We start from the raw sequence: 25895 nt of genomic DNA, 5'->3' as shown, positions 1-25895 counted from the left end.
GGTGCCCCACATGCATTGAGAGTATTCTATGTTTTGTAGAAGGGATGCAACTACCCTGCAAAAACAACCGCAAATCAATCATCTAAGCAGTTACCGAGATATAGGCCTCCCAAAAGCGCTATTTCTGTAGATCTGCTTGAACAACCTTGACTTTTCACGTGGCACGTACCACGACGGTCGCCTGGATGCATCAAAAATAGTCAACCACGGGGAAGAAGGGATGGGGCTACCCAACAAAAAAGAACGCATGTCAATCAGCCCAGCGGTTGCTGAGTTATAAGCCTCTGAAAAGCGTTACAGGCCGGGCCGGGCTGGGCCGGGCCGGCCCAGCCCGGCCCATACTGAGATTTTTCCGCTATATTGAAAAGAGTTCGCTTCGCTCGCTGCGCTCGCTTGCTCGTAATAACAACTAGCAAGCATATAAATAGGTTTCCGCTCCCTTGAGTGGCCACGGTCTTAGAGTATGCCGAGTTTGAGGCGAAAAACTCTATACACTTGAACTTTGTCACACGATTGCTACCACGCAATGCATCTGAACGCATGTCACAAGACATACGAGTATTCGGCAGAGTTCTTAAGCGCAATCGACGGCATATCATGCTTTGATCACATGAGCTCTCTCGCGCTCGGTACTTCTTTGTGAGTAATCATTGCGCATTTGTATCATGTTGACCACAATTGCTGCGATAGCACTTATTGCTCAGACGTCTGGCTGTGATTTCCGGATGCGATATGGGCCGCCTGCCGGCCGGCTCGGTTGGTCAGGCGTCATTCGACCGGTGTCGGTGGCGCTGGTGGCACGTCTCCGCGGACGATGACGCGCTGCTCGCTCGGAGCTCTGACGGCGCTGGCGGTCGCCGCTGGCCTGCTGGCCGCCGCCTCGGCAGAGGTCACCATTACCGACAACGGCTACTCGGGACTGGTGGTGGGCATCTCCAAGGATGTTCCCGAGGACGACGGACCGCAGCTCATCGAGGCCATCAAGGTGCGAGGCGCTTAGAACGCTCGAGAAAAGTTACGGCTGGAAAAGTTAAAACGGCTTTATGATGTTTGTGTAATTGAGTGGGTTATCAAACGTATAATAAAGGATAAATATTGAATGAATAGATTTGTAACAGACATTTACTTAGATTTGTCAAGTTTGGTGCACTTGCCAGCATATATTTGGCACACGTTTTGCATTGCATAATGCATATAGTTATATTAACCCTCGCCCTGCCAGGGCATTTTTCATAACAGGCCTGGCAGGGGGGGGGGGGTCGATGCGACACCCCCTCGCGATTGGCTCCTACGGCACCTAGAAACACCAAATTTGGTAGGTAGGTGGGCCCTCTGAAGTTTTCGCCCCTGTGCAAATTTTGTTGCTCTAGGTTAATATTTATGGGGGGTTTGGGGGATAAATGTTACACGGTTACGCGTCCCCAACACAAATATGGTACACGGTTAGGGACCAGTTAGCAGGTTGCCGTGCACAAGTCAGTTGGGACCCATTTTGCACGTGCGCACGTGCAGGGTGCCGTTTCCAGATCTCGAGAGCAGCTGGGCCGATTGTGCTCAAATTTGGCACATCGCTAGAGACCGGTTAGTAGGGTGTCGTGCACAACTTAGTTGGAGCAATTTCGCAATTTCGCACGTGCAAGGCTCACCCTCTCGCTCGCTCCGTTAGTCGCCCCAAAAGGCGTTATACTGGTATTTATTTTCATGCGTGCGCATGCGAGTAACACTTCACCGAAATGGCATCAAAGCTTCTGGGACATCCTGTTGCTCATTCAAGTCAGGGGCTGTCTGTCGAAAGCATAAATTTTCGGCCTCTTATTTCTTGTCATAAGTTGTTCCTTTGATAACGTCTTATTGTCGTGACCTGAATTGCAGACATACATGTCCCAGTATTTCATTCTATCCATGGGGTAAAAACAAAAAAGAAATGGCCACCTGCCTTCATGATTACAGGGTGATTTTTTTTTTTTACTTGTTAAAAAGTAATGAGGTTTAGTGGCGTTAAAATGCAAATATATATTGTAAAATTATATACCAGCATGACGAGCATTCTGGGACATTTTGATTTCATGCAGACACGATGTGAAGGAACGTCCATCGTGTATTTTACTTGTGCTTGAAGTTGCCCCCTCTCTCACCAACACGAATCAGCCCGCCTGAGCACGTGTTGAACAGCACCATGGACTCCCATGCTCATTAGGCGGACTGAAAAGGCTTCTATCACCCATTTTCAGCTCTGCCAGATATTTCCAATGTTTTCTTGTTATATCTGCCATACCTGGGTCCAAAAACTAGAAGTATAGAAAGAGCAGGTCGAGGATTTTGCTACTGGCGACCCTGGTGGTGTCTGATTCGCTGTTTTTGTTTGTCCCTGAAGACTGATTCTTCAGAGGCTGCACATACGCCAGATGGACCGTTTGAAGGTTATTTATGACTACAAGCTTGTTCGTGCATTATTTAACGTCTTTCTGAGGTATCTCCTTGATGATCGTATGCTTCGAACTGCCTCAATGCTTCAAAATCACCGTTTTGTGTCGTTCCTTACTGAACGGCGGTGGACCATGCGTGCCCGATTGGTGAGACATTTTCAGGCTCCGTTGGGGCCGAGGCCTTCGGTTAAAAGGGACAAATCATGACACCATACAAAATGTCCCAGATTTATCTATCACGTGCATTGCTTTTTTGCACAAGATTTTTCTATTTAGGGGCCACCATTGACGTTTACTTTTTAAAAGTTAAAAAAAATCACCCTGTATATGCCACATCTACGAAATGGCGACCACGAAAAGTTGCCACACACATACTTCCCCAGATTCAGAAATGAGTTCGACATCTTTGGCTGTTTTGTTTTAGGCCATGTTCCGAGAGGCGTCACCGGCTCTGTTCACTGCCACGGAGAAGCGGGCCTACTTCAAGAAGGTCACCATTCTCATTCCCATGACGTGGACCAATACCTCCATCGACAGGATGGCTAATTCTGAAGTATACGAGGTATGTATGTACTGTATGTTTTTCACACATAAGAGCATTTGAGCTCACCAGTGTATTGTTATGACAAAATTTCGCCTGATATAACTCAGCATTTTTTTATGTTTGTTCGTGTTCAGTTCAATATGTTATTAATCGTTTATTAACGTCATTTTGGTATCCTGCAGGAGTCGGAGGTGCGCGTGGCGCCGCCGAACCCGGCCTACGGCGACAACCCGTACACGCTGCAGCCGGGCGGCTGTGGCGAGCCGGGCGAGTACATCCACGTGACGCCCGACTACCTGCGCTTCATCAACGACACCATGAAGCGACGCTTCGGACCGGCAGGTGGGTGGCCGCAAGTCCGCACACACAGCGAGAGGTGTGCATGTCGATAAGATAAATAGATTTTGAAACATTTGGCTGTTTGCTTGTGACTATCAGTGCATGTGACTTCATCGTCATTCAAGGTATGAAAATGTTTGCTGTTGTAAAGCATCTAATCTCAAGATCACTCTCGGATTGTTGATCTAGACTTCAGCTAACATGAGCCATGAGGGCAGTTTGATAGTGAATGCTGCTCGCAATGTTTGCTTGTAGATTGTCGCCTTGCGATCGTGCCAGCATCTGCCCTGACACCATGGTACACATCATTTGTGCACGTTTTCAGGCAAGGTGGTGACTCACGAGTGGGCCCACCTGCGCTACGGCGTGTTCGAAGAGTACGGCTACCCGGGCGACCCGGCGTACCCGCTCTTCTACTACAGCATTCAGGATAACGGCGAGCCGCTGCTGGTGCCCAACTTCTGCTCCAACACCACCCTCAAGGGACAGACTTAGTGGGTGTAATTGCTTACGTCTGCTCGTACCTTATATGTATAGGGCACTTCAATAATGACAGTGTACAGGGCTGCATCTTTCCCCTCATGTATAGTATATTCATTACCCATTCGCTTAGCTTGGGCATATGTACAAAAGCAAATGCATAACGTTGTCATTCAATAAAATGATCAATCAATAGTGCAATGATAAATATAATTGAGATTGCAAATTCATATATTTGTGAGTGCACCGTCCACCTGCATGAGCGGTATGACCCTACCCAGCGGTTCACGTGCATGTGCAGCATGTTCCGACACATAAAATGTGCAGAAAGAACCACTGATATGTGTCTGTTGTCGGCACGCTGATAAAGTTTCCTGTTTGAAATATCATCTCGTGTATTTGCCATCAATCTGGTAAAATGTGCACCGATCGACTCGAGGCTGTTTGACATATACAAAACTGATGTGCCTGTCTGCAGTTCCATTAATTCTCGCTCACAGCAACCGAAAGACCGGTGGAAGCGACTGCACGTTCGACGATTCGACGGGCCTGCCGGACAGCGACTGCTGGTTCTACCCGTACGACGATAACGACGCCGTGACGTCACTCATGTCGTTCACCTACCTCGAATCGGTAGGCTGATTTATTTTAGTGCCATTCATTTGTCCCTTTATTCATTCATTCATTCATTCATTCATATTCATTGCTAATGACTAATGAGGGTCCCTCATCTCTATCTGCATCTGAACCTTCAAACAAACTACAGACGTGGAGCATTGCAGGAAGTGAGAAACCGCAGTACGCTTACGGTACGCTGAATAAAGACAATACACACGCAGTATGCGATGCCACCATCTTCACTTTTTTAATGGCTTCATAATTCATGGCTACGTGTTTCGCTTTCGATCGGTAGAGACAAGATAGATGATGTGGCCTTTTCCCTGTCATGCCATCATTGACGTCAGATACTCGACAGGTGAGCCACTTCTGTGACAGCACCGAGGAGAAACATCACCGTGCCGACGCGCCCAACAAGCACAACGTCCGCTGTAACCAGAGATCCGTCTGGGATGTGATCGCCGACAACGACGACTTCGCCGGCGGCGCGTAAGAACTAGCGCTGAACTCTCATTAGGACAGATAGACTATTTACTTGTTAAGGGATAGACGATCATACAGTGATGGCTGAAACCATGCAGCTATGGTTATTCACATTTTAGGAGGCATGTTCAATACGATAACATCAACCAATAACACTTTAATGCATACGAGTAGCGTGTAGATAATCTACGTGGCATGCATATATACGCGCATGACTTCTCTCTCATGCTGGTGTGCTGTAAAGCAATAACATTCTGACCTGTCTGACCAGGAACCCGCCGGCCGACCTGACCCCGACCCAGATCGAGCCCTCGTTCGAGGTGGTGCGTCAGACGGACGCTCGTTACGTCCTGGTGCTCGATACATCCGGCAGCATGGTGAGACAAATAACCAGAAACTGACATTATGCATGCTGCAGATTGTTTGCAAACCGCAAGCAACCTACCCCTATAGGTAGGCCGACTGGAGCTGGGCCGTTAACGAAGGCATGCGAAACGGTTCTTTCGAAACAAGCTAGGAAAGAAAATATTCGATATACAAACAACTTTGGATAAACAAATACCTACAACTAAATACATCCAGATTTTCTATGTTTTCAAGCAGCATGGTCCCTGAGCGAATAGAAAAAGGAGAAAAACTAGAAATCTGAATTTAAAGGCTCTTTTTAAAACTGGTGACACAAGGATAGTGCAGTACGTAAAGTCGCATTTGTGCGTTCACCTGTATTTACTTAGCCCTCGCATGTGTAGGGGGGGGGGGTCGGATGGACCCCCCCCATGGTTTTTCGCGAATAACTCGCGTAAAAAGCGGCCGATCGCGACGAAACTTTCAGTACCCTCGCATTGATCAATTTTACACCTACCCTGAAAATTTCATGACCCTGACCCCAATGACCTTTGACCTGTGACCTCTTTTCCGAGACCATGTTTGGCCGGAATCGCGATTCCGCGTATGTCGGCTCGCATTAGCCGCGCGTTTGCAAGCTTTTCGTGGTTTCAAACGTTCAAACATGTGATTTGATGTTGCTCCCATGCATCAGGGTGGGTGTCAAGGTCACCTGAAGGTCAGGTCAGGTCATTGACCTTTGGTGACCTCGGTGCACTTTTTCGAGTTTTACATGTTTCTAGGCAAGTTTTTGGAGCTGAATTCGAATTTAGCAACCATTTGAACATTTACGAAGTAGTTTTGGTGACTTCGTAACATGTTACGAAGCTGTCAGAGGCGGTTGACACGTAATACTAATACCCGTCACGACGCCTACTGGTTGACCTGACCTGACCTGACCCGACCTGGTCTAAATGCTTAAAGACATCATCTGTGATCAAAACTAACACGATATTCGTGATCAGCACCCCGGAAAACCCCTTAGCAGCCACACTTTACGACTTTCTAACAGGTCCCGATTTTCCCGACCTTGGGTCATTGACCTGACCTGGAAGGTCAACCAATGACCTAGGACCTTAAAATTGGGTATCATCGGCTTCCTCTCGTCACGGGCAACACGCTCGTTTTTTCCGCGAAGCTCTAGCTCGATCAGGGGCCAAACGGCAAGGGGGGGGGGGGTCCAACCGACCCCCCCCCTACACATTAGAAGCTGGAAAACGCCGCACACATGCGAGGGTTAGTATACATTGTACATTGTGTCGGTACATTGTATACATCCTATGTGATTTAAGCCCGATCCACGGTCAAGCCATAGCTTTGTTGAAAAATATCCTGATGGTTACAGCTGCCCAAAACGATGGTAATATACCAACCTTACTAAGCCGCCTTGCATGGTGGTGCGCAGATATGATATCCTGTTTCCAATTTTAAGTTGTTCTTGCTACTATTTTCTGATCGCCTCTTGATAAGCAGCATATAACATCTACGAATACATTTCAGAGCGGCAGCAGGATCGCCCAGCTCAACAACGCAGCAACCAAATGGATCAAGTACGAGCTCCAGAACGGTACCTGGGTATCTATCGTAACATTTACTACCGTCGGATACCTGCAAACTGATTTCATACAGATCGAGGACGACGCTTCTCGAAACAGGCTGGCAAGTTATGTGCCGAAAAGTGCAGGTGGAGGCACCTGCATTTGCAACGGATTGGACAAGGCCCTCAAGGTAAGAGTCAGAAAATACATGATTGGTCACCTCGTGACCTGTCATGTATGTCATGTTAACATACATCACGCCTCGTTATCCTTAGTGGGGCAACTGTCCCACAAAGGATCAACATATCCTGTTAAATAGGCACTCAATATCCAGTTGAATGGTTCTTACCTTCATGGTTCTCTAAACTTTTTAACCCGCGCCCCGCTGGGCTATTCAGCCATACCTACGCGCCCTGCTAGGGGGGGGGGCAGATTCTGCCCCCCACCCCTGTCTAACTTCCGAACCGATGGTCGTAGAAAGACGGGGAAAACGGCAATCGAAAGCTCTCAACAAGGCAGTCTTAAGAGCCCAAATTTTTGTTTTCTTAACCCGCGCCCCACTGGGGGGGGGGCTATTTAAAGCCCCCCTCCCGTTTTTCTGCAATAACTTCCAAACCGCTTGACGTATCGACGCCAAACTTTCAGTACCTTCGGCTGCATCAATTTGACACCTTGTGTCAAAATTTGAACTTCGTAGCTACCATAGGTCGGCCGGAAATGACGTCAGAGTGACGTCATGTTCGGCCGATTTCGACGCAAAACATTGAACCACGGCAATCGCTCCCAAGGGCTCAGTTTTTAAGCTAGATCCAATTTCTTTGCATGAGAGGACTCAGAATAGACTGCGCTATCAAACTGCTATCTCGGATTTTCGAAATTTTGAAAATTTTGAAAATTTATTATAATAAAATTCAAAATTTACATTTTTACATTTTTTTCAAAAAGTTTTTGACTTTTCGAAAAAAACGGAATATATGTGATAGAACGCGTTATTATGAATAACTCTAGCAAGTTTTAGCTAAATATCTTCAAAAATGGCCAAGTTATACGCATTATTGCAAAAAATTCACAATTATTAATTTTTCAAATCAATTCTTCACCGCGTATTTGACATCGTATGCCAATATAAATAGCACCATCGTGTTCCTGAGCTCAAACTGCATCCAACAGACATCTTTTCTGTTGAAAAATTATAACTTCAAAATTTGACCTTTTTTGACCTGAAAGTGACCTGACCTAAGCTAAATTCGACTCAAAATGACCTCGAATGACACAGACGACATCAAATTCGAAATCTTTGGCCTAAATGGACCATAAAACATGTGTCACGTGACCGACGCATGATATAATATTTTCGTGACCTGTGATGACCTGACCTTGACCTGAAAATCAAAGTACAAGTTTGGTACCCTCAGGGTATCTAGATCATCTGTTCACGAGTGTGTGAACCAAAAATGAGCCTGATCTGACTTGTAAGACGGCGGCCAGAGCCCAAAACGTGAACAAGCCAAAATGCTAATAATTTTTACTTTGACCTGACCTGTGACGTCATCAGTGACCTCGAGGTCAATGAAATTAGGTTTCGCTCGACAGTTTTTCCGGGGCTATCAGACGCCGTTTGAATTTTGACGATCGGCCCAGTAGTTTCGGAGTTAGGAGGGGGGACTATGAATAGCCCCCCCCCCCCCCAGTAGGGCGTGTTATACGCAGACCCCAGTGGGGCGCGGGTTAAGTAGGTCAGAGGTCAGGTCAAGGTCAGGTCAAGGGTACAAAATGCAAGTTTCTACAGTATCGGCCTTGCACCGTAGTTGCCGAAGAATGGACTGAGACTGATTGCCCAAAACGTGTTCTTAGGCTACCAAGACAATATTCGTTGCATACAACACCATTCGAAGGTCAAGGCCAAGGTCAGGTCAGGTCAGGTCAGGTCACCAAAAACAAAATATAGAAAAAGGCATGTGCGACACATGGTTTATGGGTCATTTTATTCATAGAATTCAATAGGCATACTCAATAAGTGATATGGACCACCTCTGGATGAATTTCAGGTAAAGGTCAGGTCAAGTTCAGGTCAAGTGAGATCAAATTTTGAAGTTGGTTGTTAAGGCCTTAAAAGGTGTCTATCTGATGCAGTTTTTCACGGCAAATCGAATGGTGCTATTTTTGTTTCCGTACGAGGTCCACAACTTCCAAAAATCATTTTTCAAAAATTGTGTGTCGTGACGTCATACAATTTTGAATAACTCCCACATTTTTGAACCGATTCTGATAAAAATTGGTACGTAGGTGCACATAGACCAGTTCTCTGACATGTATTCCGTTTTTTTTTTCGATACACTTAAAATTTTGATTTATAATTATTTTCCCAAAAAAAGTTAGTTTTTTTTTCTTTGGGCCAAAATTCAACATTTTCAAAAAACTGTGATTGCCATTTGATAGACAAAGTAAAATCACATATAACCTTTTTGTTATGTCTTGATTCCTTAAAAAATGAAGATATTAGCGGCGTTTGAAATTTTGCCGTTTTTTTAGGCGAAAATGGCGAACATGTCACTAAAACGTTATTTTCTCAGAAATTTTCCGACGGGTTTCGCTTATATTTTCAGGGAACGTGTCAAATTGATGTATAATAAGGTACTGAAAGTTTGACGTCGCTGGCTTATAGCGTTTTGAAGTTATTGGCGAAAAACGGGAGGGGGCAGATTCCGCCCCCCCCCCCCCAAGCGGGGCGCGGGTTAAGGTAGATCTACTACGCAGCACCTGCATTTGCATCCATGATGCAACAAACTGCAGTCGGCATACATACATAACATACATACGAGTAATTCGCTCTCCGGCATCACCAGCCAGAGATGGTTTGACGGGTCACCCGAGCTGAATTCTCGCTTCCTACTGTCCCATTGAACTGCAGGCTCGGCAACGGCCTCCCTTCGGATTTGACGTGGACTCGACCACAACAGTCGGCTCACCTCACAGGGCAATGTTTCTTCTCTTTGCCCCTCCTTATTCCATGGCTTCGTTATGGTCTTCTGCAATGTCAGACGTTAATTTTAGCACAGTTCATTTAATCAATTAAGTGTTGCATTAGAAAGCATTGTGAGCGCAAATGCATGCACACAGGCCACAGCACCCGTTCGGATCGATCGCCTGAATCACAGTTGCCTGTCTCGCCGACCACTGGCGGATCCAGGGGAGAGGCATTTGAGGTAATCCCCCGCAGCGCCCAAAATGACGACAATTTTCGGTTTTTTCGAAAATAAAACGAAACTAAACAACTTTTATCAGGAAAAGTTTGTTTTGAACTGCACAGCAGTGCAATAAGGGATCGAAATTCGATGAGCTCCCGGAATCTGGCGATTTTTTTTGGGGGGGGGGAGCATGTCCCCCGCAGCATCCAAGACCGCGTCCCTGGATCCGCCAGTGTGCCCGGCTCATGACGACACAGCTGAACTGAGTATTACGTGCAAGTGTAACTAAAGTCCATAGCGAAATATATCCCATCCTATATTACAATATGACCTGAGGCGTTTACATTATGTGTGTTCCAGACTCTGCAAAAAGCCCTCGGTGGACCCGGTGGAATCATTATTCTTATGACGGACGGTGACGAGAATACCGGTTGCGTCAACCCCAATGCACCCGGTCACTCATGGGACATGACCGATCTTTACGGACCGGTAGAGGAGGCCCAGGTCATTGTGGTCACCATGGCCTTTGGGTAAGGGGAGCGACAACTTTCGGTTGTTGGTTAATTATACAATATACATAAAATAATTCCAGATTTGTCCTGATATAGTATTTCATCAACGTTGGCTATGAAGTAAAAACGGTAGCGAGGTAGTTGCCTTGGCATGTTGTCACGGCGGATGAAATCCATGGCAATGTATTTTGACAGCTTGAATTTTGTTAAAGGGACCCTCCCACCTTCAAAAAAGTTTATGAATTGGCATGAAAGTGATGTCGCTCGGTTCAGAAAGAGCGAAAACGAATATCTACCAAATTTCACCGAAAAATATTCACCGGTTTTCAAGATATTAGACTTTTACTTTTGTTTACTTTTTGGGATCTCCGCTGTTCCTAGCGACTTTATTTGGAAGCAATAGTTTGGCAGCTGAAAGTGCGGCACTTGTTGCGCGCAAAGCAGCATATACCACCGCGTGCTACAAAACGTTTTAGTCAAACATTTAAAAATCGTTAGATATCTGCGCTGACGTCACACATTCAGAGGGGTATTCCTAAGCATTAGCCCCTCTGAATCAAAATGCTGCAATTTTGAAATTCAATATTTCCGATTTAAGGCATTTCTCGATGTTGTGAGTGCCGAAACCGGTAATTGTGAGCCAGGGACCCCATTTTGGCTATCTCAACTCAAATCTAATGTTAAGGTGGGAGGGTCCCTTTAAACAAACGTGGGAGTGGGCTTTTGCTCTTTGATGCACATAAACACCATTGTTTATAATTATACCAAACTGTTCTTATGCTCATTTGTAAATTTTCAGCTGAATTGAAGTGTTTGGTTACAGCACCAGCGCAGACACAAGGCTGGAGAAGTTTGCCGAAATAAGCGGTGGGAGGACTTACTTCATCGACGATACAAAGGCGGCTCTGGACCTGGACCAGGCGTTCCAGGGCTGCCTCACCTACCAACCGGACATCACCGTCGAAACCGAAAAGGACATCGTGGTTAGTGAAAAGAGTCGACGGCCACGGATAATCGAATAATTTTCAAGTTGAAGACAATGTTCCTGCCCAAAGAGTTTAAAGATAGATCATGGATCAGACAGACTTCTGATTTAGTCGAGTAGGGCTTATATAACGCGATTCCGTCATGTTTTGCTCGTGTAACACTATCCCAGTGCATCCTTGCTCAAGTGTTAACACATTGAACGTCCGTAATTGGTATGGTGCGGTGTTTGATTTAATTGTTTCGATATCTTCGACAGCTTTTCCAACAGCACATTGGAGCCTCTGCTGTGAACTCTTTCTCCGGCATGTTTTCAATCGACCCGACCACTGGCCGTGACCTCATCTTCAAAATCGAGTATTCCGACGCCTCAGCTCCAAGCAAGATCTCTTCTGTCATCTTACTGTCTCCAAGCGGAGCACATGTCACAAATATCACCTACGTTTCCGGGGAGAACTTCGGAACCATCGAAGTGCCAATGGCTGAGGTAGGTCGACTTAGCCCGCGCCTGGCCGGGGGTGTTCGATCATCCCCAATGCGTTTTTTTCGCGGGAACTTTTGCACGCTTGAAGATCGATCTGCAAGCTCAAAACCTGTCTTCCAGGCTTCTTCAAGACTGGGGGGGGGGGGGGGTTCAACCATAATAGAGATCAACCTAGGGTACCCACAAATCAAGTTTTCTCACCGGTTTTAGGCCACTTATTTTTCATGGACCTTGGCCTTTTCAACGAAAAAAAAAAACGAAAATATTTGCAAAAAAATAATTATGTCTCAACTGAGTGAAGGAACTGCCGTTTTGGCAACCTGAAATAAAGGTTTTGATCTGCCAATGAGTTGCCGAGCCAGTGAAAGAGGTGGATTTTTCACTTACATGCTTTCTTCCTTTTTGACCCACAACCACTAATTTGTGGAGAACAAGCTGCCCCAACGGTTCTTGACCTCATGAAAAGTTGTGGAGCACCACCCCCGGCCCCACAGTTGTGGGGGCAAGCTTCCCCCACTGCCCCCTCCCCCGGTTCCCGCGCTTATGTATGAATCTATGAAATTATGTTGGCAGATTTCCTATTTCGATTCCTCCAGCTGGGGGGGGGGGGGAGCTCAAATTTACATTACGAGCCCCCTCCAGCCGAAAAGTTGAAGGGGCTCAGCCCCCGCTAGCCCCCCCCCCTCTCCCGGTTCCCGCGCCACTGGTCGTAGATTTGTTCATTTCGAGTAAAATGCAACCAATACCAACGCTTGAGATACGCATTACGCTGTATGCAAGTCGCATTTCCATCGTGTCCTATATTGATCCCGTTGGGTGATCTCGTTGTTGCAGGAAGGTGACTGGAGTTTTAACATCACTTTCACGAGGGCTTCAGTAGACATGGTCATCACCACCACATCAAAAGCACGGTAAGCGCATGAGGTCATTCACATACTTCTGGAGTTTAACCCGCGCGGGGCTGGGGGGGTAAATTTTACCCCCCCCCTCGCGAATTTTTGCGATATCTCAAAAACGGCGGCGCGCAGCGCCGCCAAACTTTCAGTACCTTTTCTTACATCAATTTGACACGTTCCCTGAAAATTTGAGCGAAATCCGTCGGAAATTTTTGAGAAATTGACGTTTTAGTGACGTCATGTTCGTCATTTTCGCCTCAAAAACGGCAAAAGTTTAAACGCCGCTAACATCTTCATTTTTAAAGGAATCAAGACGTAACAAAAAAGGTTATACGTAATTTTACTTTGTCTATCAAATGGTTATCTCGGTTTTTTGAAAATTTTGGATTTTGGCCTAATTTTTTTCAAAAAACTGATTTTTTTGGGAAAATCATTATAAAATCCAAAATTTTGAGTCTATCGAAAAAACCGGAATATATGTCAGAGAAGTGGTCTATGTGCACCTACATACCAAATTTTAGAAGAATCGGTTCAAAAATGTGGGAGTTATTCAAAATTTTATGACGTCACGACACACAATTTTTTTAAAAATGGCTTTTTTGGAAGTTCTAGACCTCGTACGGAAACAAAAATAGCACCATTCGATTGGCCGTGAAAAACTGCATCAGATAGACACCTTTTTAGGCCTTAAAAACCAACTTCAAAATTTGACCTCACTTGACCTGACCTTGACCTGACCTCGACCTGAAATTCATCCAGAGGTGGTCCATATCACTTATTGAGTGTGCCTATTGAATTCTATGAGTAAAATGACCCATAAAACATGTGTCGCACATGCCCTTTTCTATATTTTGTTTTTTGGTGACCTGACCTGACCTGACCTGACCTTGACCTTGACCTCTGAATGATATTGTATGCAACGAATATTGTCTTGGTAGCCTAAGAACACGTTTTGGGCGATCAGTCTCAGTCCATGACTCCATTCTTCGGCAACTACGGTGCAAGGCCGATACTGTAGAAACTTGCAATTTGTACCCTTGACCTGACCTTGACCTTGACCTCAAACTTTAAATTAAGTACATGTTTTTAGTAGTTCGTGATGAGAGCTTTCGATTGGCGTTTGAATTTTCCAAATCGGACCATTAGTTCGGGAGATAACAGGGGGGGGGTAAAATTTACCCCCCCCCCCCCCAGCCCCGCGCGTTCGGCTGGAGACCCCAGCCCCGCGCGGGTTAAAGGCAGTTTCGATGAGTCTCAAATCCGAGTTTTGTGTGGTAAGCCAGATTCGATTTCTGGTAGGGTTCAGTACGGTCAGATCCTCGCCAAAATGTTTCTTTAGCAGAGATTTTGGTGCATCACATACATATGTCAAGTTCAGTTGCTTCGAATAATGAGCCTTTTGCTTTGGAAAGGTCAAAGGTGTTGGACTTTAGGCCATGGGGGCAGTACAATGCCGCTCAGCTTAGGTATCCACCATTCAGCGCATTAGTGCCTTTTCCGACTCGCTAGTTCAATTTGATCGGGATTTATTGACGAAACACTTCGAATACCTAAACTTATATATACCTACAACATATACTTACAACGTCACACAAGTCCAAATGTTCTAATAACGAAAGAATACGCTTAAACTGGTAAAGTATTTGATTACTTCTGATGAGTGATGAGCACTAAGCTTTTGCACCTTTTCCCATGAAGTTGTCAACGGAGTTGTCACTTGCCACCAGGGGCGTAGGCAGGGGGGGGGGCCACTGGGCCATGGCCCCCCCCCTTGGGCGCCGAAGGCGCCCTCCAATCGCAAATGCAATTGTGATATAATCGAATCGAAAAACAATCGCGACTGGAGGGCGCCCTCCAATCGCGAATGTGTTTACAGGGAAATACGGATGGAGGGCGCCCTCGGAGGACGCCCATTCCAAATACGCCCTCCAAATACGGTTGGAGGGCTCCCTCGGGCGCCCTCCAACCACATTTGTAGGCTGTAGCTCTCTAAGCGTAACGGTGGTCGCCTATGTAAGCCGCTGTCCTGTAAATAAGCGCCCTCTCACCCGAAGGCGCCCTCCTGTAGGTCGCCACCCTGCTACACATTGCCGCCCTTCTGCTGATCGGCGTCCTCATAATTATTGGCGCTCTCCTACCTATTGCGCCCTCATGTGAAATTTTGAAGGCCGCCTTTCTCCCTTTTGGCACCCTCTTGTTCAGTGCCGCCCTCCTACCTATTGGTTCCCTACAGTGGCGCAGCCAGGATTTCGTTTCGGGGGGGGGGGGGGGTCATCGCTTCCAAAGCGGGCCCCCTAGTGTGCGCGCCCCCACCCATTTTTCAGAATCTCTCCATATTTCATACGCATTCTGCTGGGCGGGCCCCCTTTACCTGCACGATAACCCTGAGCGAGTTTGAATCAGAAAATTTGCATAGAACAGTAGCTCGGTAATCACCCGGTCTTCACTTTTTACGCAAATTGACCACGACAGAAATATGTTACTATGACGTATGACTTCGTATCTTTCGAGTCCGATATGAGCCCCAATTCCGCAATATGCATAGCATATTATATGCAATCGGAACTGTTGCCTGCTTCTGTCGCACAAGATTTAAAAGTAGTCCCATGTGCCTGTCCTAAGTCATCTATTCGCTGCTGTAGTAGATTGTGCTTTTATTCTTCTTCATTACGTGAATTCGCTCGTAAGAAGTTTTAACCCTCGCCGGCACAGGGGGGAGGGGTTGATGCAACCCCCTAAGGTTTTTTTCGCGAAGAACTCGCGTAAAAAAGCGGCTGATCGCGACGTAACTTCCATAGTGCGCTGAAATTCGCGCAACTTATAGAACAAGGATGGGTAACGTGCCTGTGAAGAGTCACAGCTCGATCGGGCCGGTGGTGAGCACATGGCGCGTGCTCAAAAAGTGCAAATTCGCGTCATAGACGTTACATGCATAAATCGGCTTGCAAAAATGGGCGACAATGGCTCAACTTGCCCGACACGGGTCCGGTCCCCGTGCAGTATCTCGGTAACCGTGGGTCCGATCGGCACGAGGAACACAGTATCGTGCATGAGAATCGAACGGGCTATCGAATGGTGTGCGGTGCAGGGATGGCACGCGCCACGTGCACCCGTGAGGGCACTTATGCTTGAAAATTGACGTTTTGGACGGATTTTGGACTTAATGCTATTTTTGGGTGACTGTCAGACGGAGCGGGTTCAAACAACGCTTGTTGGCAAGAGAAATGTACCTACCGCCTCTCATGGGAAAATTGTGAAAAGCTAATTGATCAAAAACAAGGTGGAACAAATTGCTGGAGAAAATAGCATTTGCTTATGACTTACTTAATTACAGGGGTTTTGCTACATAACCTGGTATGTTTGACAATTGAAATGGGCATAGATTGGAAGAGCATTCAATTGTGACCAAGGTCCAATCATCGCTTTTGCATGACGAGCAACAATATTCTTAAGAAAATAAATGTTTCAAACCTCTACATAGTAATTCATCGATGGCTTTCACTCTTCAATACCCTACGCCAACCTATGTCATGAAATACACTTGGCATGTTCTATAGTAGAACGCATGGTTATTATCAGACACGAGCACCTCGATGCGATGGATATTTTTTCCCAAAACCAAAATGCTTAGCCGTCAAAAGGCAATCGACCGTAATGGATACATAACCCACAGACACAAGACCAACCAAACGCCCACCGATCGAAAATACCCCTTATTCGCGTTGCGAAGCAAGCGGGTCACCCTAGCGGGCCCCATTCACCCGGGGGCTCGGGCCCTATCCACATGGGGGACCAAGCCCTATCCATACGGGGGCCCGGGCCACGTTCACCTGGGCTCCGGGCCTCGTCCACCCGGGGCTCCGGGGCCCGCCCACCAGGGGGCCCGGGCCCCATCCAGCCGGGGGCCCGGGCCCCGTCCACCCGGGGCCTGGGGTCCGTACTCCCGGGGGCCCGGACCCATCCATCGGGGGGCCCTGGCCCCATCTACCCGGGGGGCCGTGCCCCATCCACCTAAGGGGCCCGGGCCCGTTCTCCCGGGGCCCGGGCCCCATCCACCCGGGGCCTGTGCCCTATCCACCCAGGGGCCCGTGCCCTATCCACCCAGGGGGCCCGGGCCCGTTCTCCCGGGGCCCGGGCCCCATCCAACCGGGGGTCCGGCCCCGTCCACCCGGGGGGCCCGGGCCCGCTCTCCCGGAGCCTCGGGCCCCATCCACCCGAGGGGCCTGGACCCGTTCTCACGGGACCCGGGGGTCCGGGCCCCGTCCACCCGGGGCCCGTTCTCCCGGTGGCTCGGATCCATCCACCGGGGCCCCATCCGCCGGGGGGCCCGGGCCCTATCCACCCGGGGGCCCGGACCCATCTACAGGGGGCCCGGGTCCCATCCACCCAGGGGGCCGGGCCCGTTCTCCTGGGGGCCCGGGCCCTGTCCACCTGGGGCCCCAGGCCGACCCCTCACCCGAGGTGTCGCAGTGGGCATTTCTCGAAGCGGGCTCGTCCGATTAGATTAGGACCTCTCTCTCTCCTCTCTCTCTCTCTCTCTCTCTCTCTCTCTCTCTCTCTCTCTCTCTCTCTCTCTCTCTCTCTCTCTCTCTCTCTCTCTCTCTCTCTCACTCTCTCTCTCGAGCGGGCCCCTGACAGAAATTTCGGGGGGGTCAGCTGACCCTCTGACCCCCCCTGGCTGCGCCACTGGTTCCCTAGTCCTTCCTGTTGAATGTTAATCGGGGCCCTTCTCCTATTGGCGCCCTCGTGTAGATCGCCGCCCTCCTAACCACTGGCACCCTCCTGTTGATCACCGCCCTCCTATCCACTGGCACCTTCCTGTTGACCAGCGCCCTCCGCACAGACGCCCTCCTGTTCATGTCATCCTCTTGAGCAAAGGCGCCCTCCTCACCATTGCCACCCCCATTTTAATCGTCACCCTTCCGCTCATTGGCGACTTCCAGTTGATGACCGCCCTCCCACCTATTGGCGACCTCTTGTTGATCGCCACCCTCCTATTGGTGCTCTCCTGTTCCTCGCCACCCTCTTACCTGGTGGCGCCCTCCTGTTGATTGTTGATCGGCGCCCTCCTACCTATTGGTGCCCTCCTGTTGATCGCTGCCCTTCTATCCATTGGCGCCCTCCTGCTGCTCGCCAACTTCCTACCTATCGGTGCCCTACTGTCGAAACTCGGGATGTTGATCGGGGCTCTTCTACCTATTAGTGCCCTCCTGTGGATCGCAGCCCTTCTACCTATTGGCAACATCCGTTGATCGCTGCCCTCCTATCATTTATTTACTCCTTTGGCATGTTTTTCAACTTAGTCGTTCTATTGCACATAGTTGATGTCTTGCCTGTGAAAACTGCCACAAATGAACGTGCATTCAGCACAATGAATGAAGTATCTATACCTACCAAAACTATCTACGCTCTACGATGCATAAAACACGTCTTTGGGATTGATCCTACTTTACGTGCATCATGGCATCTATATGGATTACGATTAAGTATTGTCAACAGGTTCGGGCGCAACAGCAGGCATCTGAAGTTTCGGTGATTGAAACTGGTTATGTGGGTACACTGTATGCATCTGTGAGAAGGCTATGAAGGCTGGTCTGAGGTAATTTGGATGATGTTTACGCATCTCGCGCTCCGGTATCAATCCGATACGGTGATCTGGTGCGTAGATATGCCACCGCCAATAAACTTTTATACATCGACACCCATGAGCCAAGCTTTCTGTACCTACACCTACAGTTTGTGTGGCAGCGGCCCGACCAAACCTTAGGTATTTTTTACACCTTCAAATTTGGTAAAAGAGCGAGAGGAGCTTTATACAGTGATCGTATAAAAGGCGTGCCTAAAAAAGCGGAGGAAAAGGTTGTTTTCAAAAATTTCGCGCGCCTTCGGCGCAGCATTTCAAGAACACTTGACCTTTTGTGACCTGGAGTATAAAGAATACACACGATGCAAAATCAATGCAGCACGACCTATACGAGGTTACGCAAAAAAAAAAAACTGGTGGCATGGTAAAAAACGCCTCCCAACCCCCCAACCCCCACTGAGCGATTTTTTATCTCGCGACCGTATGGCGCCCTCCTTGGGTGAGGTGGCGCCCTCCAAACCCTTGGCCCCCCCCCCTTCGCGATTTTCTAAATACGCCGCTGCTTGCCACTTAGCCGACTTGACTTCAAGTGGCCCTTAAAAATATAACATGTTATACAGTATACACTAGTTATATGCCGGTCTAATTTCATTATCTGGGTTATGTTGGGTTGGGTTTGAAGGGTTGTATGCTTAAACGTTCCAACTAGCACACGCAAGTCATCAGGTCCTTTTCCGCATGCACTCAGCCTTACATGCTCATTGTTCAATGACCGACCCTCCCCCAAACATACACGCTCCTGTTCCACCTAGACCCTCTAATCTCCCGTCCCTGTTAAGTCACCCTTCCCCCCCCCCCCCACCGCGTCTTTTCTGCAGGTCCCACGATGTGCTGCCGCTGACAGTCGAGTGCTGGATCGGCAGTACCGGCCAGGTAACGGTCGACAAAAACACCCGGCTCTCGGTGCTCGGGAAGGTGCGCCAGGGACAGAACGCCGTCCTCCAGGCCACTGTCATGTGAGTAGCTCTGTCTTCGGATCACTAATGTCAGCTTCTGGCATAACTTTGTGAAGCTGTCTTGAAGTTGACGTTTCCTCCCGAGCGCTATCATCTAAATGTCGCACTTTCCCCATAGAGCTCTCGAATATATGCGATATTATCACCTATTTATTACCAGACGCGGCTCACCAATCACCAGCCTCCGCTGTACCTAATGCTATTCCGCCTGACCGTACCTCTGTCCGTAACAGGGCACATGTCACGACTCCTGACTCAACCTCAGGAGTGGTCGATATGCAGCTGCTCGATACTGGAGTGGGAGCCGACGCCATCCGCGATGACGGCATCTACACCAAGTACTTTACTCAGTTCAACAAAAAGGTGAACAGTCGTGCCCACCTAAGGTCAGGTGAAGAGACCTTGGGTCAGCGCACAGTGCAGGGGCAGCTTCAGGCTCTTAGCGATTGTTGGTCGCTAGAATAGCATCAAATGGATTTGCTAGCACAATAAGTCGTGTAGGTAAACTGGAGTTTCCACTGAACATCGAAGTCAAACACGTGCACGTACTGCACAATCATCGGCTGCCCAGCTGATGAGGAGCATTGCAGCGTTGTCAATAGATAGGTACTGAGTTGTTGCCAGCCACTTTCCTGCCAATTCAGCCCTTCGTCACGGCTTATTTTGTTTTAAAATGATCAAATTTCCAGGGTCGGTACTCGGTGGTCTGCGAGGTACGAAACGACGGTAACGCAGTCATCAACGAGGGCTTCAGCGCCTCTGGAGCCATGCCGAACCCCAAGAACAGCGACAGCTCGTGGTGCTGTGGCAGCACGAGTCCCGTCGGCAACACCCGTCCCACCGGTGGGTGCACATATGTAGTAGTACTTATCCCACCGGTTACATATGGTAACTCCCGTCCTAAATATAAGTACATATTCATAATATAGATTAGCCGTTTCACGACGACCATCTGGTACATATTTGGTGCACATCTGGTGCAGATTAGGTGAAGCTTTGGTCAAATTAGGTTCAGTGTGTCTCTTAGTAGCTATCAGCTAGTGTTGCACTATTTACTTATGTGCCTGTTTTGTCATATTATCAGAGTATCGTCGATTAAAACACTGAAATAAATTCATAAAATAAATATATTTGCTGTAAAAGAGATTAGGTGCATCTTTGGTCAAATTAGGTGCACTCGCCGGATAGCCCTTCGTGAAAACGGCTATTAGTGGTGCCAATCGGAATTTCTGTTCTTGAAATTCCATTTTTTACAATTTCAATTTGGAATTTGAACGGAATTCTTAAGATTTTTTGGAAATTCATCGGAACACAAGGCCAATGCGCTTTTAAAATTTACGCAAAAATGCAAAATAATCGAAAAAGAATTGGAATTGCTCTCGCTTTGGGCAAAATTGGAAGTTAAACCACTAGTACATATGTGGCACCACACGTTCCACTTGTGTGTTTAGCCGTTCATATGGTAGCACTTATCCCATCGTACCACCCTTGTGGCGCAGTTGGCAAGTGCGTTCACGTTTGGTGTGGGAGGTCCTTGGATCAAAGCTGACCTCTGGCAGCGTTTTCCTCGGCCGGCTCCTACCCAGGAGATGGCAGTAACTAGGGAGTGTTTGCTCGGTCTTGGGGATTACCGCTGTGCCAGCCAGCGCCCCCGGCCGCAGGTACACGGGCCTGATCCGCCTTTAAACAGATCCTTCGGTCCGGTGACATGTCCCGAGGGCACGGCCTCGCTTCATGTCCCGGAGCAGCCCTCTGACCTGCCGGGCCCGAGAAAGCGGGATAGCCCCAGCGTGCGCACCAGTGCGGTGTCACCTGGGGTGAGTGACAGGAAGCGTGCGGTCAAGGCTGTCCCGCGTAGCGGGTGCCGAAAACGATTCGTACCACTGCCGTGTATATAGTGTACTAACCCAGTATGAATATGTGCTACTAACGACAAAAGCCCGGGTCGGGCAACGAAAATATTAAAAAAAAACTTATCCCATCGGTGGGTAAATATGGCAGCGACCCGTTTAAATAATTCACTTTTTGTTTTGTTTGTCAGGAACAAGGGTGTCATAACCCGCGCCCCGCTGGGCTATTCAGCCATACGCGCCCTGCTGGGGGGGGGGGGCAGATTCTGCCCCCCCCCCCTGTCTAACTTCCGAATCGATAGTCGTAGAAAGACGGGGAAAACGGCAATCGAAAGCTCTCAACAACGCAAATCTTAAGAGCTATTTTTTTGCTTAAGTAGGTCTGAGGTCAGGTCAAGGTCAGGTTAAGGGTGCAAAATGCAAGTTTCTACAGTATCGGCCTTGCACCGTAGTTGCCGAAGAATGGACTGAGACTGATTGCCCAAAACGTGTTCTTAGGCTACCAAGACAATAGTTGAGGCATAAAATATCACGCAAGGGTCAAGGTCAAGGTCAGGTCAGGTCACCAAAAACGAAATCTAGAAAGGGCATGTGCGAAATATATTTTATGGGTCATTTTATTCATAGAATCCAAAAGGCACACTCAATAAGTGATATGGACCACATCTGGATGCATCTTCGGTCGAGGTCAGGTCAAGGTCAGGTCAAGTAAGGTCAAATTTCGAAGTTGGTTGTTTAGACCTAAAATGGTGTCTATCTGATGCAGTTTTACACGGCGAATCGAATGGTGCTATTTTAGTTCCCGTACGAGGTCTAAACATTCCAAGAAAAATAATTTTCCAAAGAAGGAATTGTGTGTCGTGACGTAATATCATTTTGAATAGCTTCAACATTTTTGAACCGATTCTTCTAAAAATTGGTAGGTGTAAGTGCACATAGACCACTTCTTTGAATATATTCCGTTTTTTATACGCTCAAAATTTTGGATTTTTAACCCTCGCGGGCCCGGGGGGGGCGTTTTTCGCCCCCCCCCCCTGGCGAATATTTGCGATAGCTCCCAAACGCTTAGGGATAGGAAAGCGAAACTTTCAGTACCTTTTCTCCCATCAATTTGACATCTTCTGAAGTAAAAAATTTGGACCTAGCCCCCTTGATGACGTCACAAGGTCCATTTTTCTAGACGCCTGCACGGCAAACTTCGGCGTCACAGACGCAAACTTCAAATAGCTGCTAAAAATAGAGTTTTAGAGATAAAGACAAATTACGAGCACGGTTGTGTAGCGTTTGACCTAGAGAAAAATAGAAAAATAGTTTTGGTGACCTGAGGTCAGAGGTCAGGTCAACGACCCCGAAATGTGGTTTTAGTTTTTCGCAAATAACTTCGACAAAAATGGTCCTAGAGCTACGGCAGTGGTACCATCGCATTCGCCTTGTCAAGCCGCGTCGAATGATATATATTTTGTTCGGAAAAGGTCAAGTTTTATGTTGACCTCATGTGACCTCGAATGACCTCTGGTTGACCTTGACACATGAAAGGTCGTTTATGATGTATTTGTACACGCTGATCACGAATCTGGCATCTATTTTCCTCTAAGCCTTCATTTAGAGCTTCCGGATGGCAAAATTGTCTTATTTATTATTACTAACTTGAATTAGTGAAATAGCCTCTAGCAGGGATACTCTTCAGTGACCTTGACCTTTGAGCAGCCTTGTATCGTAAGATGAACCACAAATAGGGAACTGATAAGCCTCAAAACATTTCAAAACATATTGGAAGTTAGCACGCAAGATGTGCGAAAAAGTGCCAAGTTTGAGGTCAATTTTGAGCGTGACCTTGACCTTGACCTTTCACTTTGAGCACATTTTCAGAATCCTCAGATTCTCTTCTTTCGTTTGACACCCAATTTTGCCGGTTTGATGCCGCCTGCCGTCTTCTAGAAGGCTTACTTTGAGATCATTACACATGTGCCAGTTTTTGCCTTTGACCTTGACCTCTGACCTTGAAAATTGACCTGAGGTCAAAAATTTTAGGTGCTTTAGAATCGTCTCGTAAGGACCTTTCATTTGGTATCGCTTTTGTTTCCGTAGCTCCCTTATTTACGGAGTTAGACAGGGGGGGCGAAAAACGCCCCCCGGGCTGCGGTGGTTGGGATTACCCCCCGGGCCCGGCCGGGTTAAATTATTTTCCAAAAAAGTCAGATTTTTCAAGAAAAAAAGGGCCAAAATTCAAAAGTTTCAAAAAACCGAGATAGCCATTTGATAGACAAAGTAAAAACACGTATAACCTTCTTCTGCGTCTTGATTTCTTTAAAAATGAAGATGTTAGCGGCGTTTGAAGTTTTGCCGTTTTTTGAGGCGAAAATGGCGTGACATGACGTCACTTAAACGTCATTTTCTCAAAAAAAATTCCAACGGATTTCGCTCAAACTTTCAGAGAACGTGTCAACTTGATGTACAATAAGGTACTGAAAATTTGACGTCGCTGGCATAACGCGTTTAGAAGTTGTTGGCGAAAAACGGGAGGGTGCATATTCTGCCCCCCCCCCCCCCAGCGAGGCGCGGGATAAATGAAACAAATCAAGTCTAGCTTCCTCGCATGTTACGCGCGCGGAGAAGCGTTACCGTTTTATCGTGCTCTCTCCTTCTGACAGGAAACTTCACGCGAACAATCAGTGCCGGAGCGTTCCAGATCATGAATGACCCTCAGAAGGGCATCCTGCCGCCGGGTCAGGTCACTGATCTGGTGCTGCAGCAGCGGTCCCGTTCCAAAAACACCGCCACTGTCCAGTGGACCGCTCCCGGCGCCGACCTGGACCAGGGAACCGGTAAGATGTCGGTAGGCTATGGTATATGATACTGTGATGAAGGTTTCTGGATATATGCCAAATGCTCACGGACTAGGAATGGATGAAAATCAGGCGGAAGGGTGATGTGTGGTGTTGTTATAAATGATACTGCATTTAACACCCAGCTCCAAAGTTCAGTCCCGTCTGCCATCACTGTCCCTTTTCAGTCACCGAGTCTGTGTTCAGTTGTGCTGCCTAGTGCTTACCCTGCAGTTTGACACATCCTAACCCCCTGTCCAGTTGTAGTATCTGTCCGTTTCTACCCATCCCGTGTTCAGTCGTACCTATATGTCGGTTTTCACTCATTTCGTGTTCACTTGTATCATCTACCCGTTTTCCAGCCACCGAGTACGAGTTCCGGTGGTCAAACGTGTCCAGCGACCTGTCGCCGTCCCAGTTCCTCACCAAGGGGGTGCTGGTGAACGCCACGCTGGTGCCGGCACCAGAGACCAGCGGCACCATCCAGACGCTCACCATCGACGTCCCCAAAGGACTGGAGGCCAGCAGCTTCTTCATGGCCATGCGCACTCGCGACGACCAGAGTGAGTCCCTACTTGAAGCTCGCTTCTCCTATTGGCATTTCCCAACGCTTGAACGTTGGAAATGCGGTCGATTGCCGTTAAAAATAAGCAATGGCACCATGTTCAATCACCGACAGTGGGTAGTGTGAGAAGTTTAGACCCGAACTGCCTATTCCCCATCCATGAAGACTCACGGCAGCCCGTGTCCGCCCCCAGCCGACAACTGGAGCGCCGTCTCCAACACAGCCATCCTCTACATGGGGGCCGTGCCGGCGCCCCCCGACGACGGACTGTCGCCCGGAGCCATCGCCGGCATCGTCATCGGCGTGCTGGTGGTCGTCGTCGCCGTCGTTCTGATCGGCGTTTTCGTCAACAACCGTCGACGTACGAAGGTGGATGGCGCGTGATCGGCCTGCCATCTGGCGGCCGGTTGACTTTACCTGCTTCCTGCTGTTGATTATTTTTAATTGCTGACACTCGCTCGACTTACCCACTTGTTCACTGTTTCGTGGCTGGTTGACAAGAGAAATTCGCTCATACTTGTCATAGTTCCTTAGTTGTTTCCTCTATATCAGTGGCACTGTATTGTTGCAGAAAAAGACAAGGCATGTATCAACATCGTAATTTGTGACCGCATTTGCAGAATAGGTACCTAATTGTAATGATTGAGTTATGAATGTTTTGATGTTAGTGTTACTGCCTTAATTTATGCGAAATGACTAGGAAGTTAGATAATCGTCGGAGGCTCATGTCAACAGCGTGTATTCTTCTTTCTGTGCTGACATAATCTTTAGGTATTTTGAGGACCATAACCAGAATGTTAATTCTTTTCACTTTTGATGGACTGTATGAAGCCTATACCTTACTGCTAACTGCTAAGTGCCAAATGTTATCCAGAATATGAAATGAATAGGTATAAGGCGTTTTACTGCATGAAATTATATATAAAAATCACAATTTGTTAGGTATGGAAATGATTGTTCGTAAGATGCGAGAGAATGTGTAAATAGGGTAGACCGGGGCAAGTCGCCCCGCCGAGGTAAAACGACTCACCTATGTTTCTCGGAACTGGCAAGGTTCTGGAGAAACATCATCTCTTCTATAAAACGTGCACTATATATATGATCATTATATGAGCAGACTGGAAAAAAATTGTGATGACTCTTTAGAGAAATATACCCAAAAATTTGTTTTTGGAGTGA

General features: G+C 47.8%; 1 protein-coding gene across 1 annotated transcript; it reads left to right on the top strand.

Annotated features, from left to right (window-relative positions):
• Positions 1-733: 733 nt before the first annotated feature.
• LOC122377692 (calcium-activated chloride channel regulator 1-like) lies at positions 734-25895 on the top strand. Its single transcript, XM_043358023.1, has 18 exons — positions 734-985; positions 2851-2988; positions 3153-3312; positions 3635-3803; positions 4290-4422; positions 4766-4896; positions 5162-5267; positions 6775-7002; positions 10361-10530; positions 11336-11495; positions 11756-11983; positions 12815-12891; positions 19339-19476; positions 19710-19839; positions 20166-20319; positions 23978-24151; positions 24514-24714; positions 24910-25895. The coding sequence occupies exons 1-18, from the start codon at positions 815-817 to the stop codon at positions 25098-25100; spliced, it is 2859 nt and encodes a 952-aa protein (XP_043213958.1). The 5' UTR covers positions 734-814; the 3' UTR covers positions 25101-25895.

This window comes from Amphibalanus amphitrite, unplaced genomic scaffold, assembly GCF_019059575.1.
Source record: "Amphibalanus amphitrite isolate SeventyFive unplaced genomic scaffold, NRLGWU_Aamphi_draft 000049F_arrow, whole genome shotgun sequence".
Taxonomy (NCBI): domain Eukaryota; kingdom Metazoa; phylum Arthropoda; class Thecostraca; order Balanomorpha; family Balanidae; genus Amphibalanus; species Amphibalanus amphitrite.
Note: the sequence above shows the minus strand (reverse complement) of the source record. Positions and strands in the feature narration are given on the sequence as shown.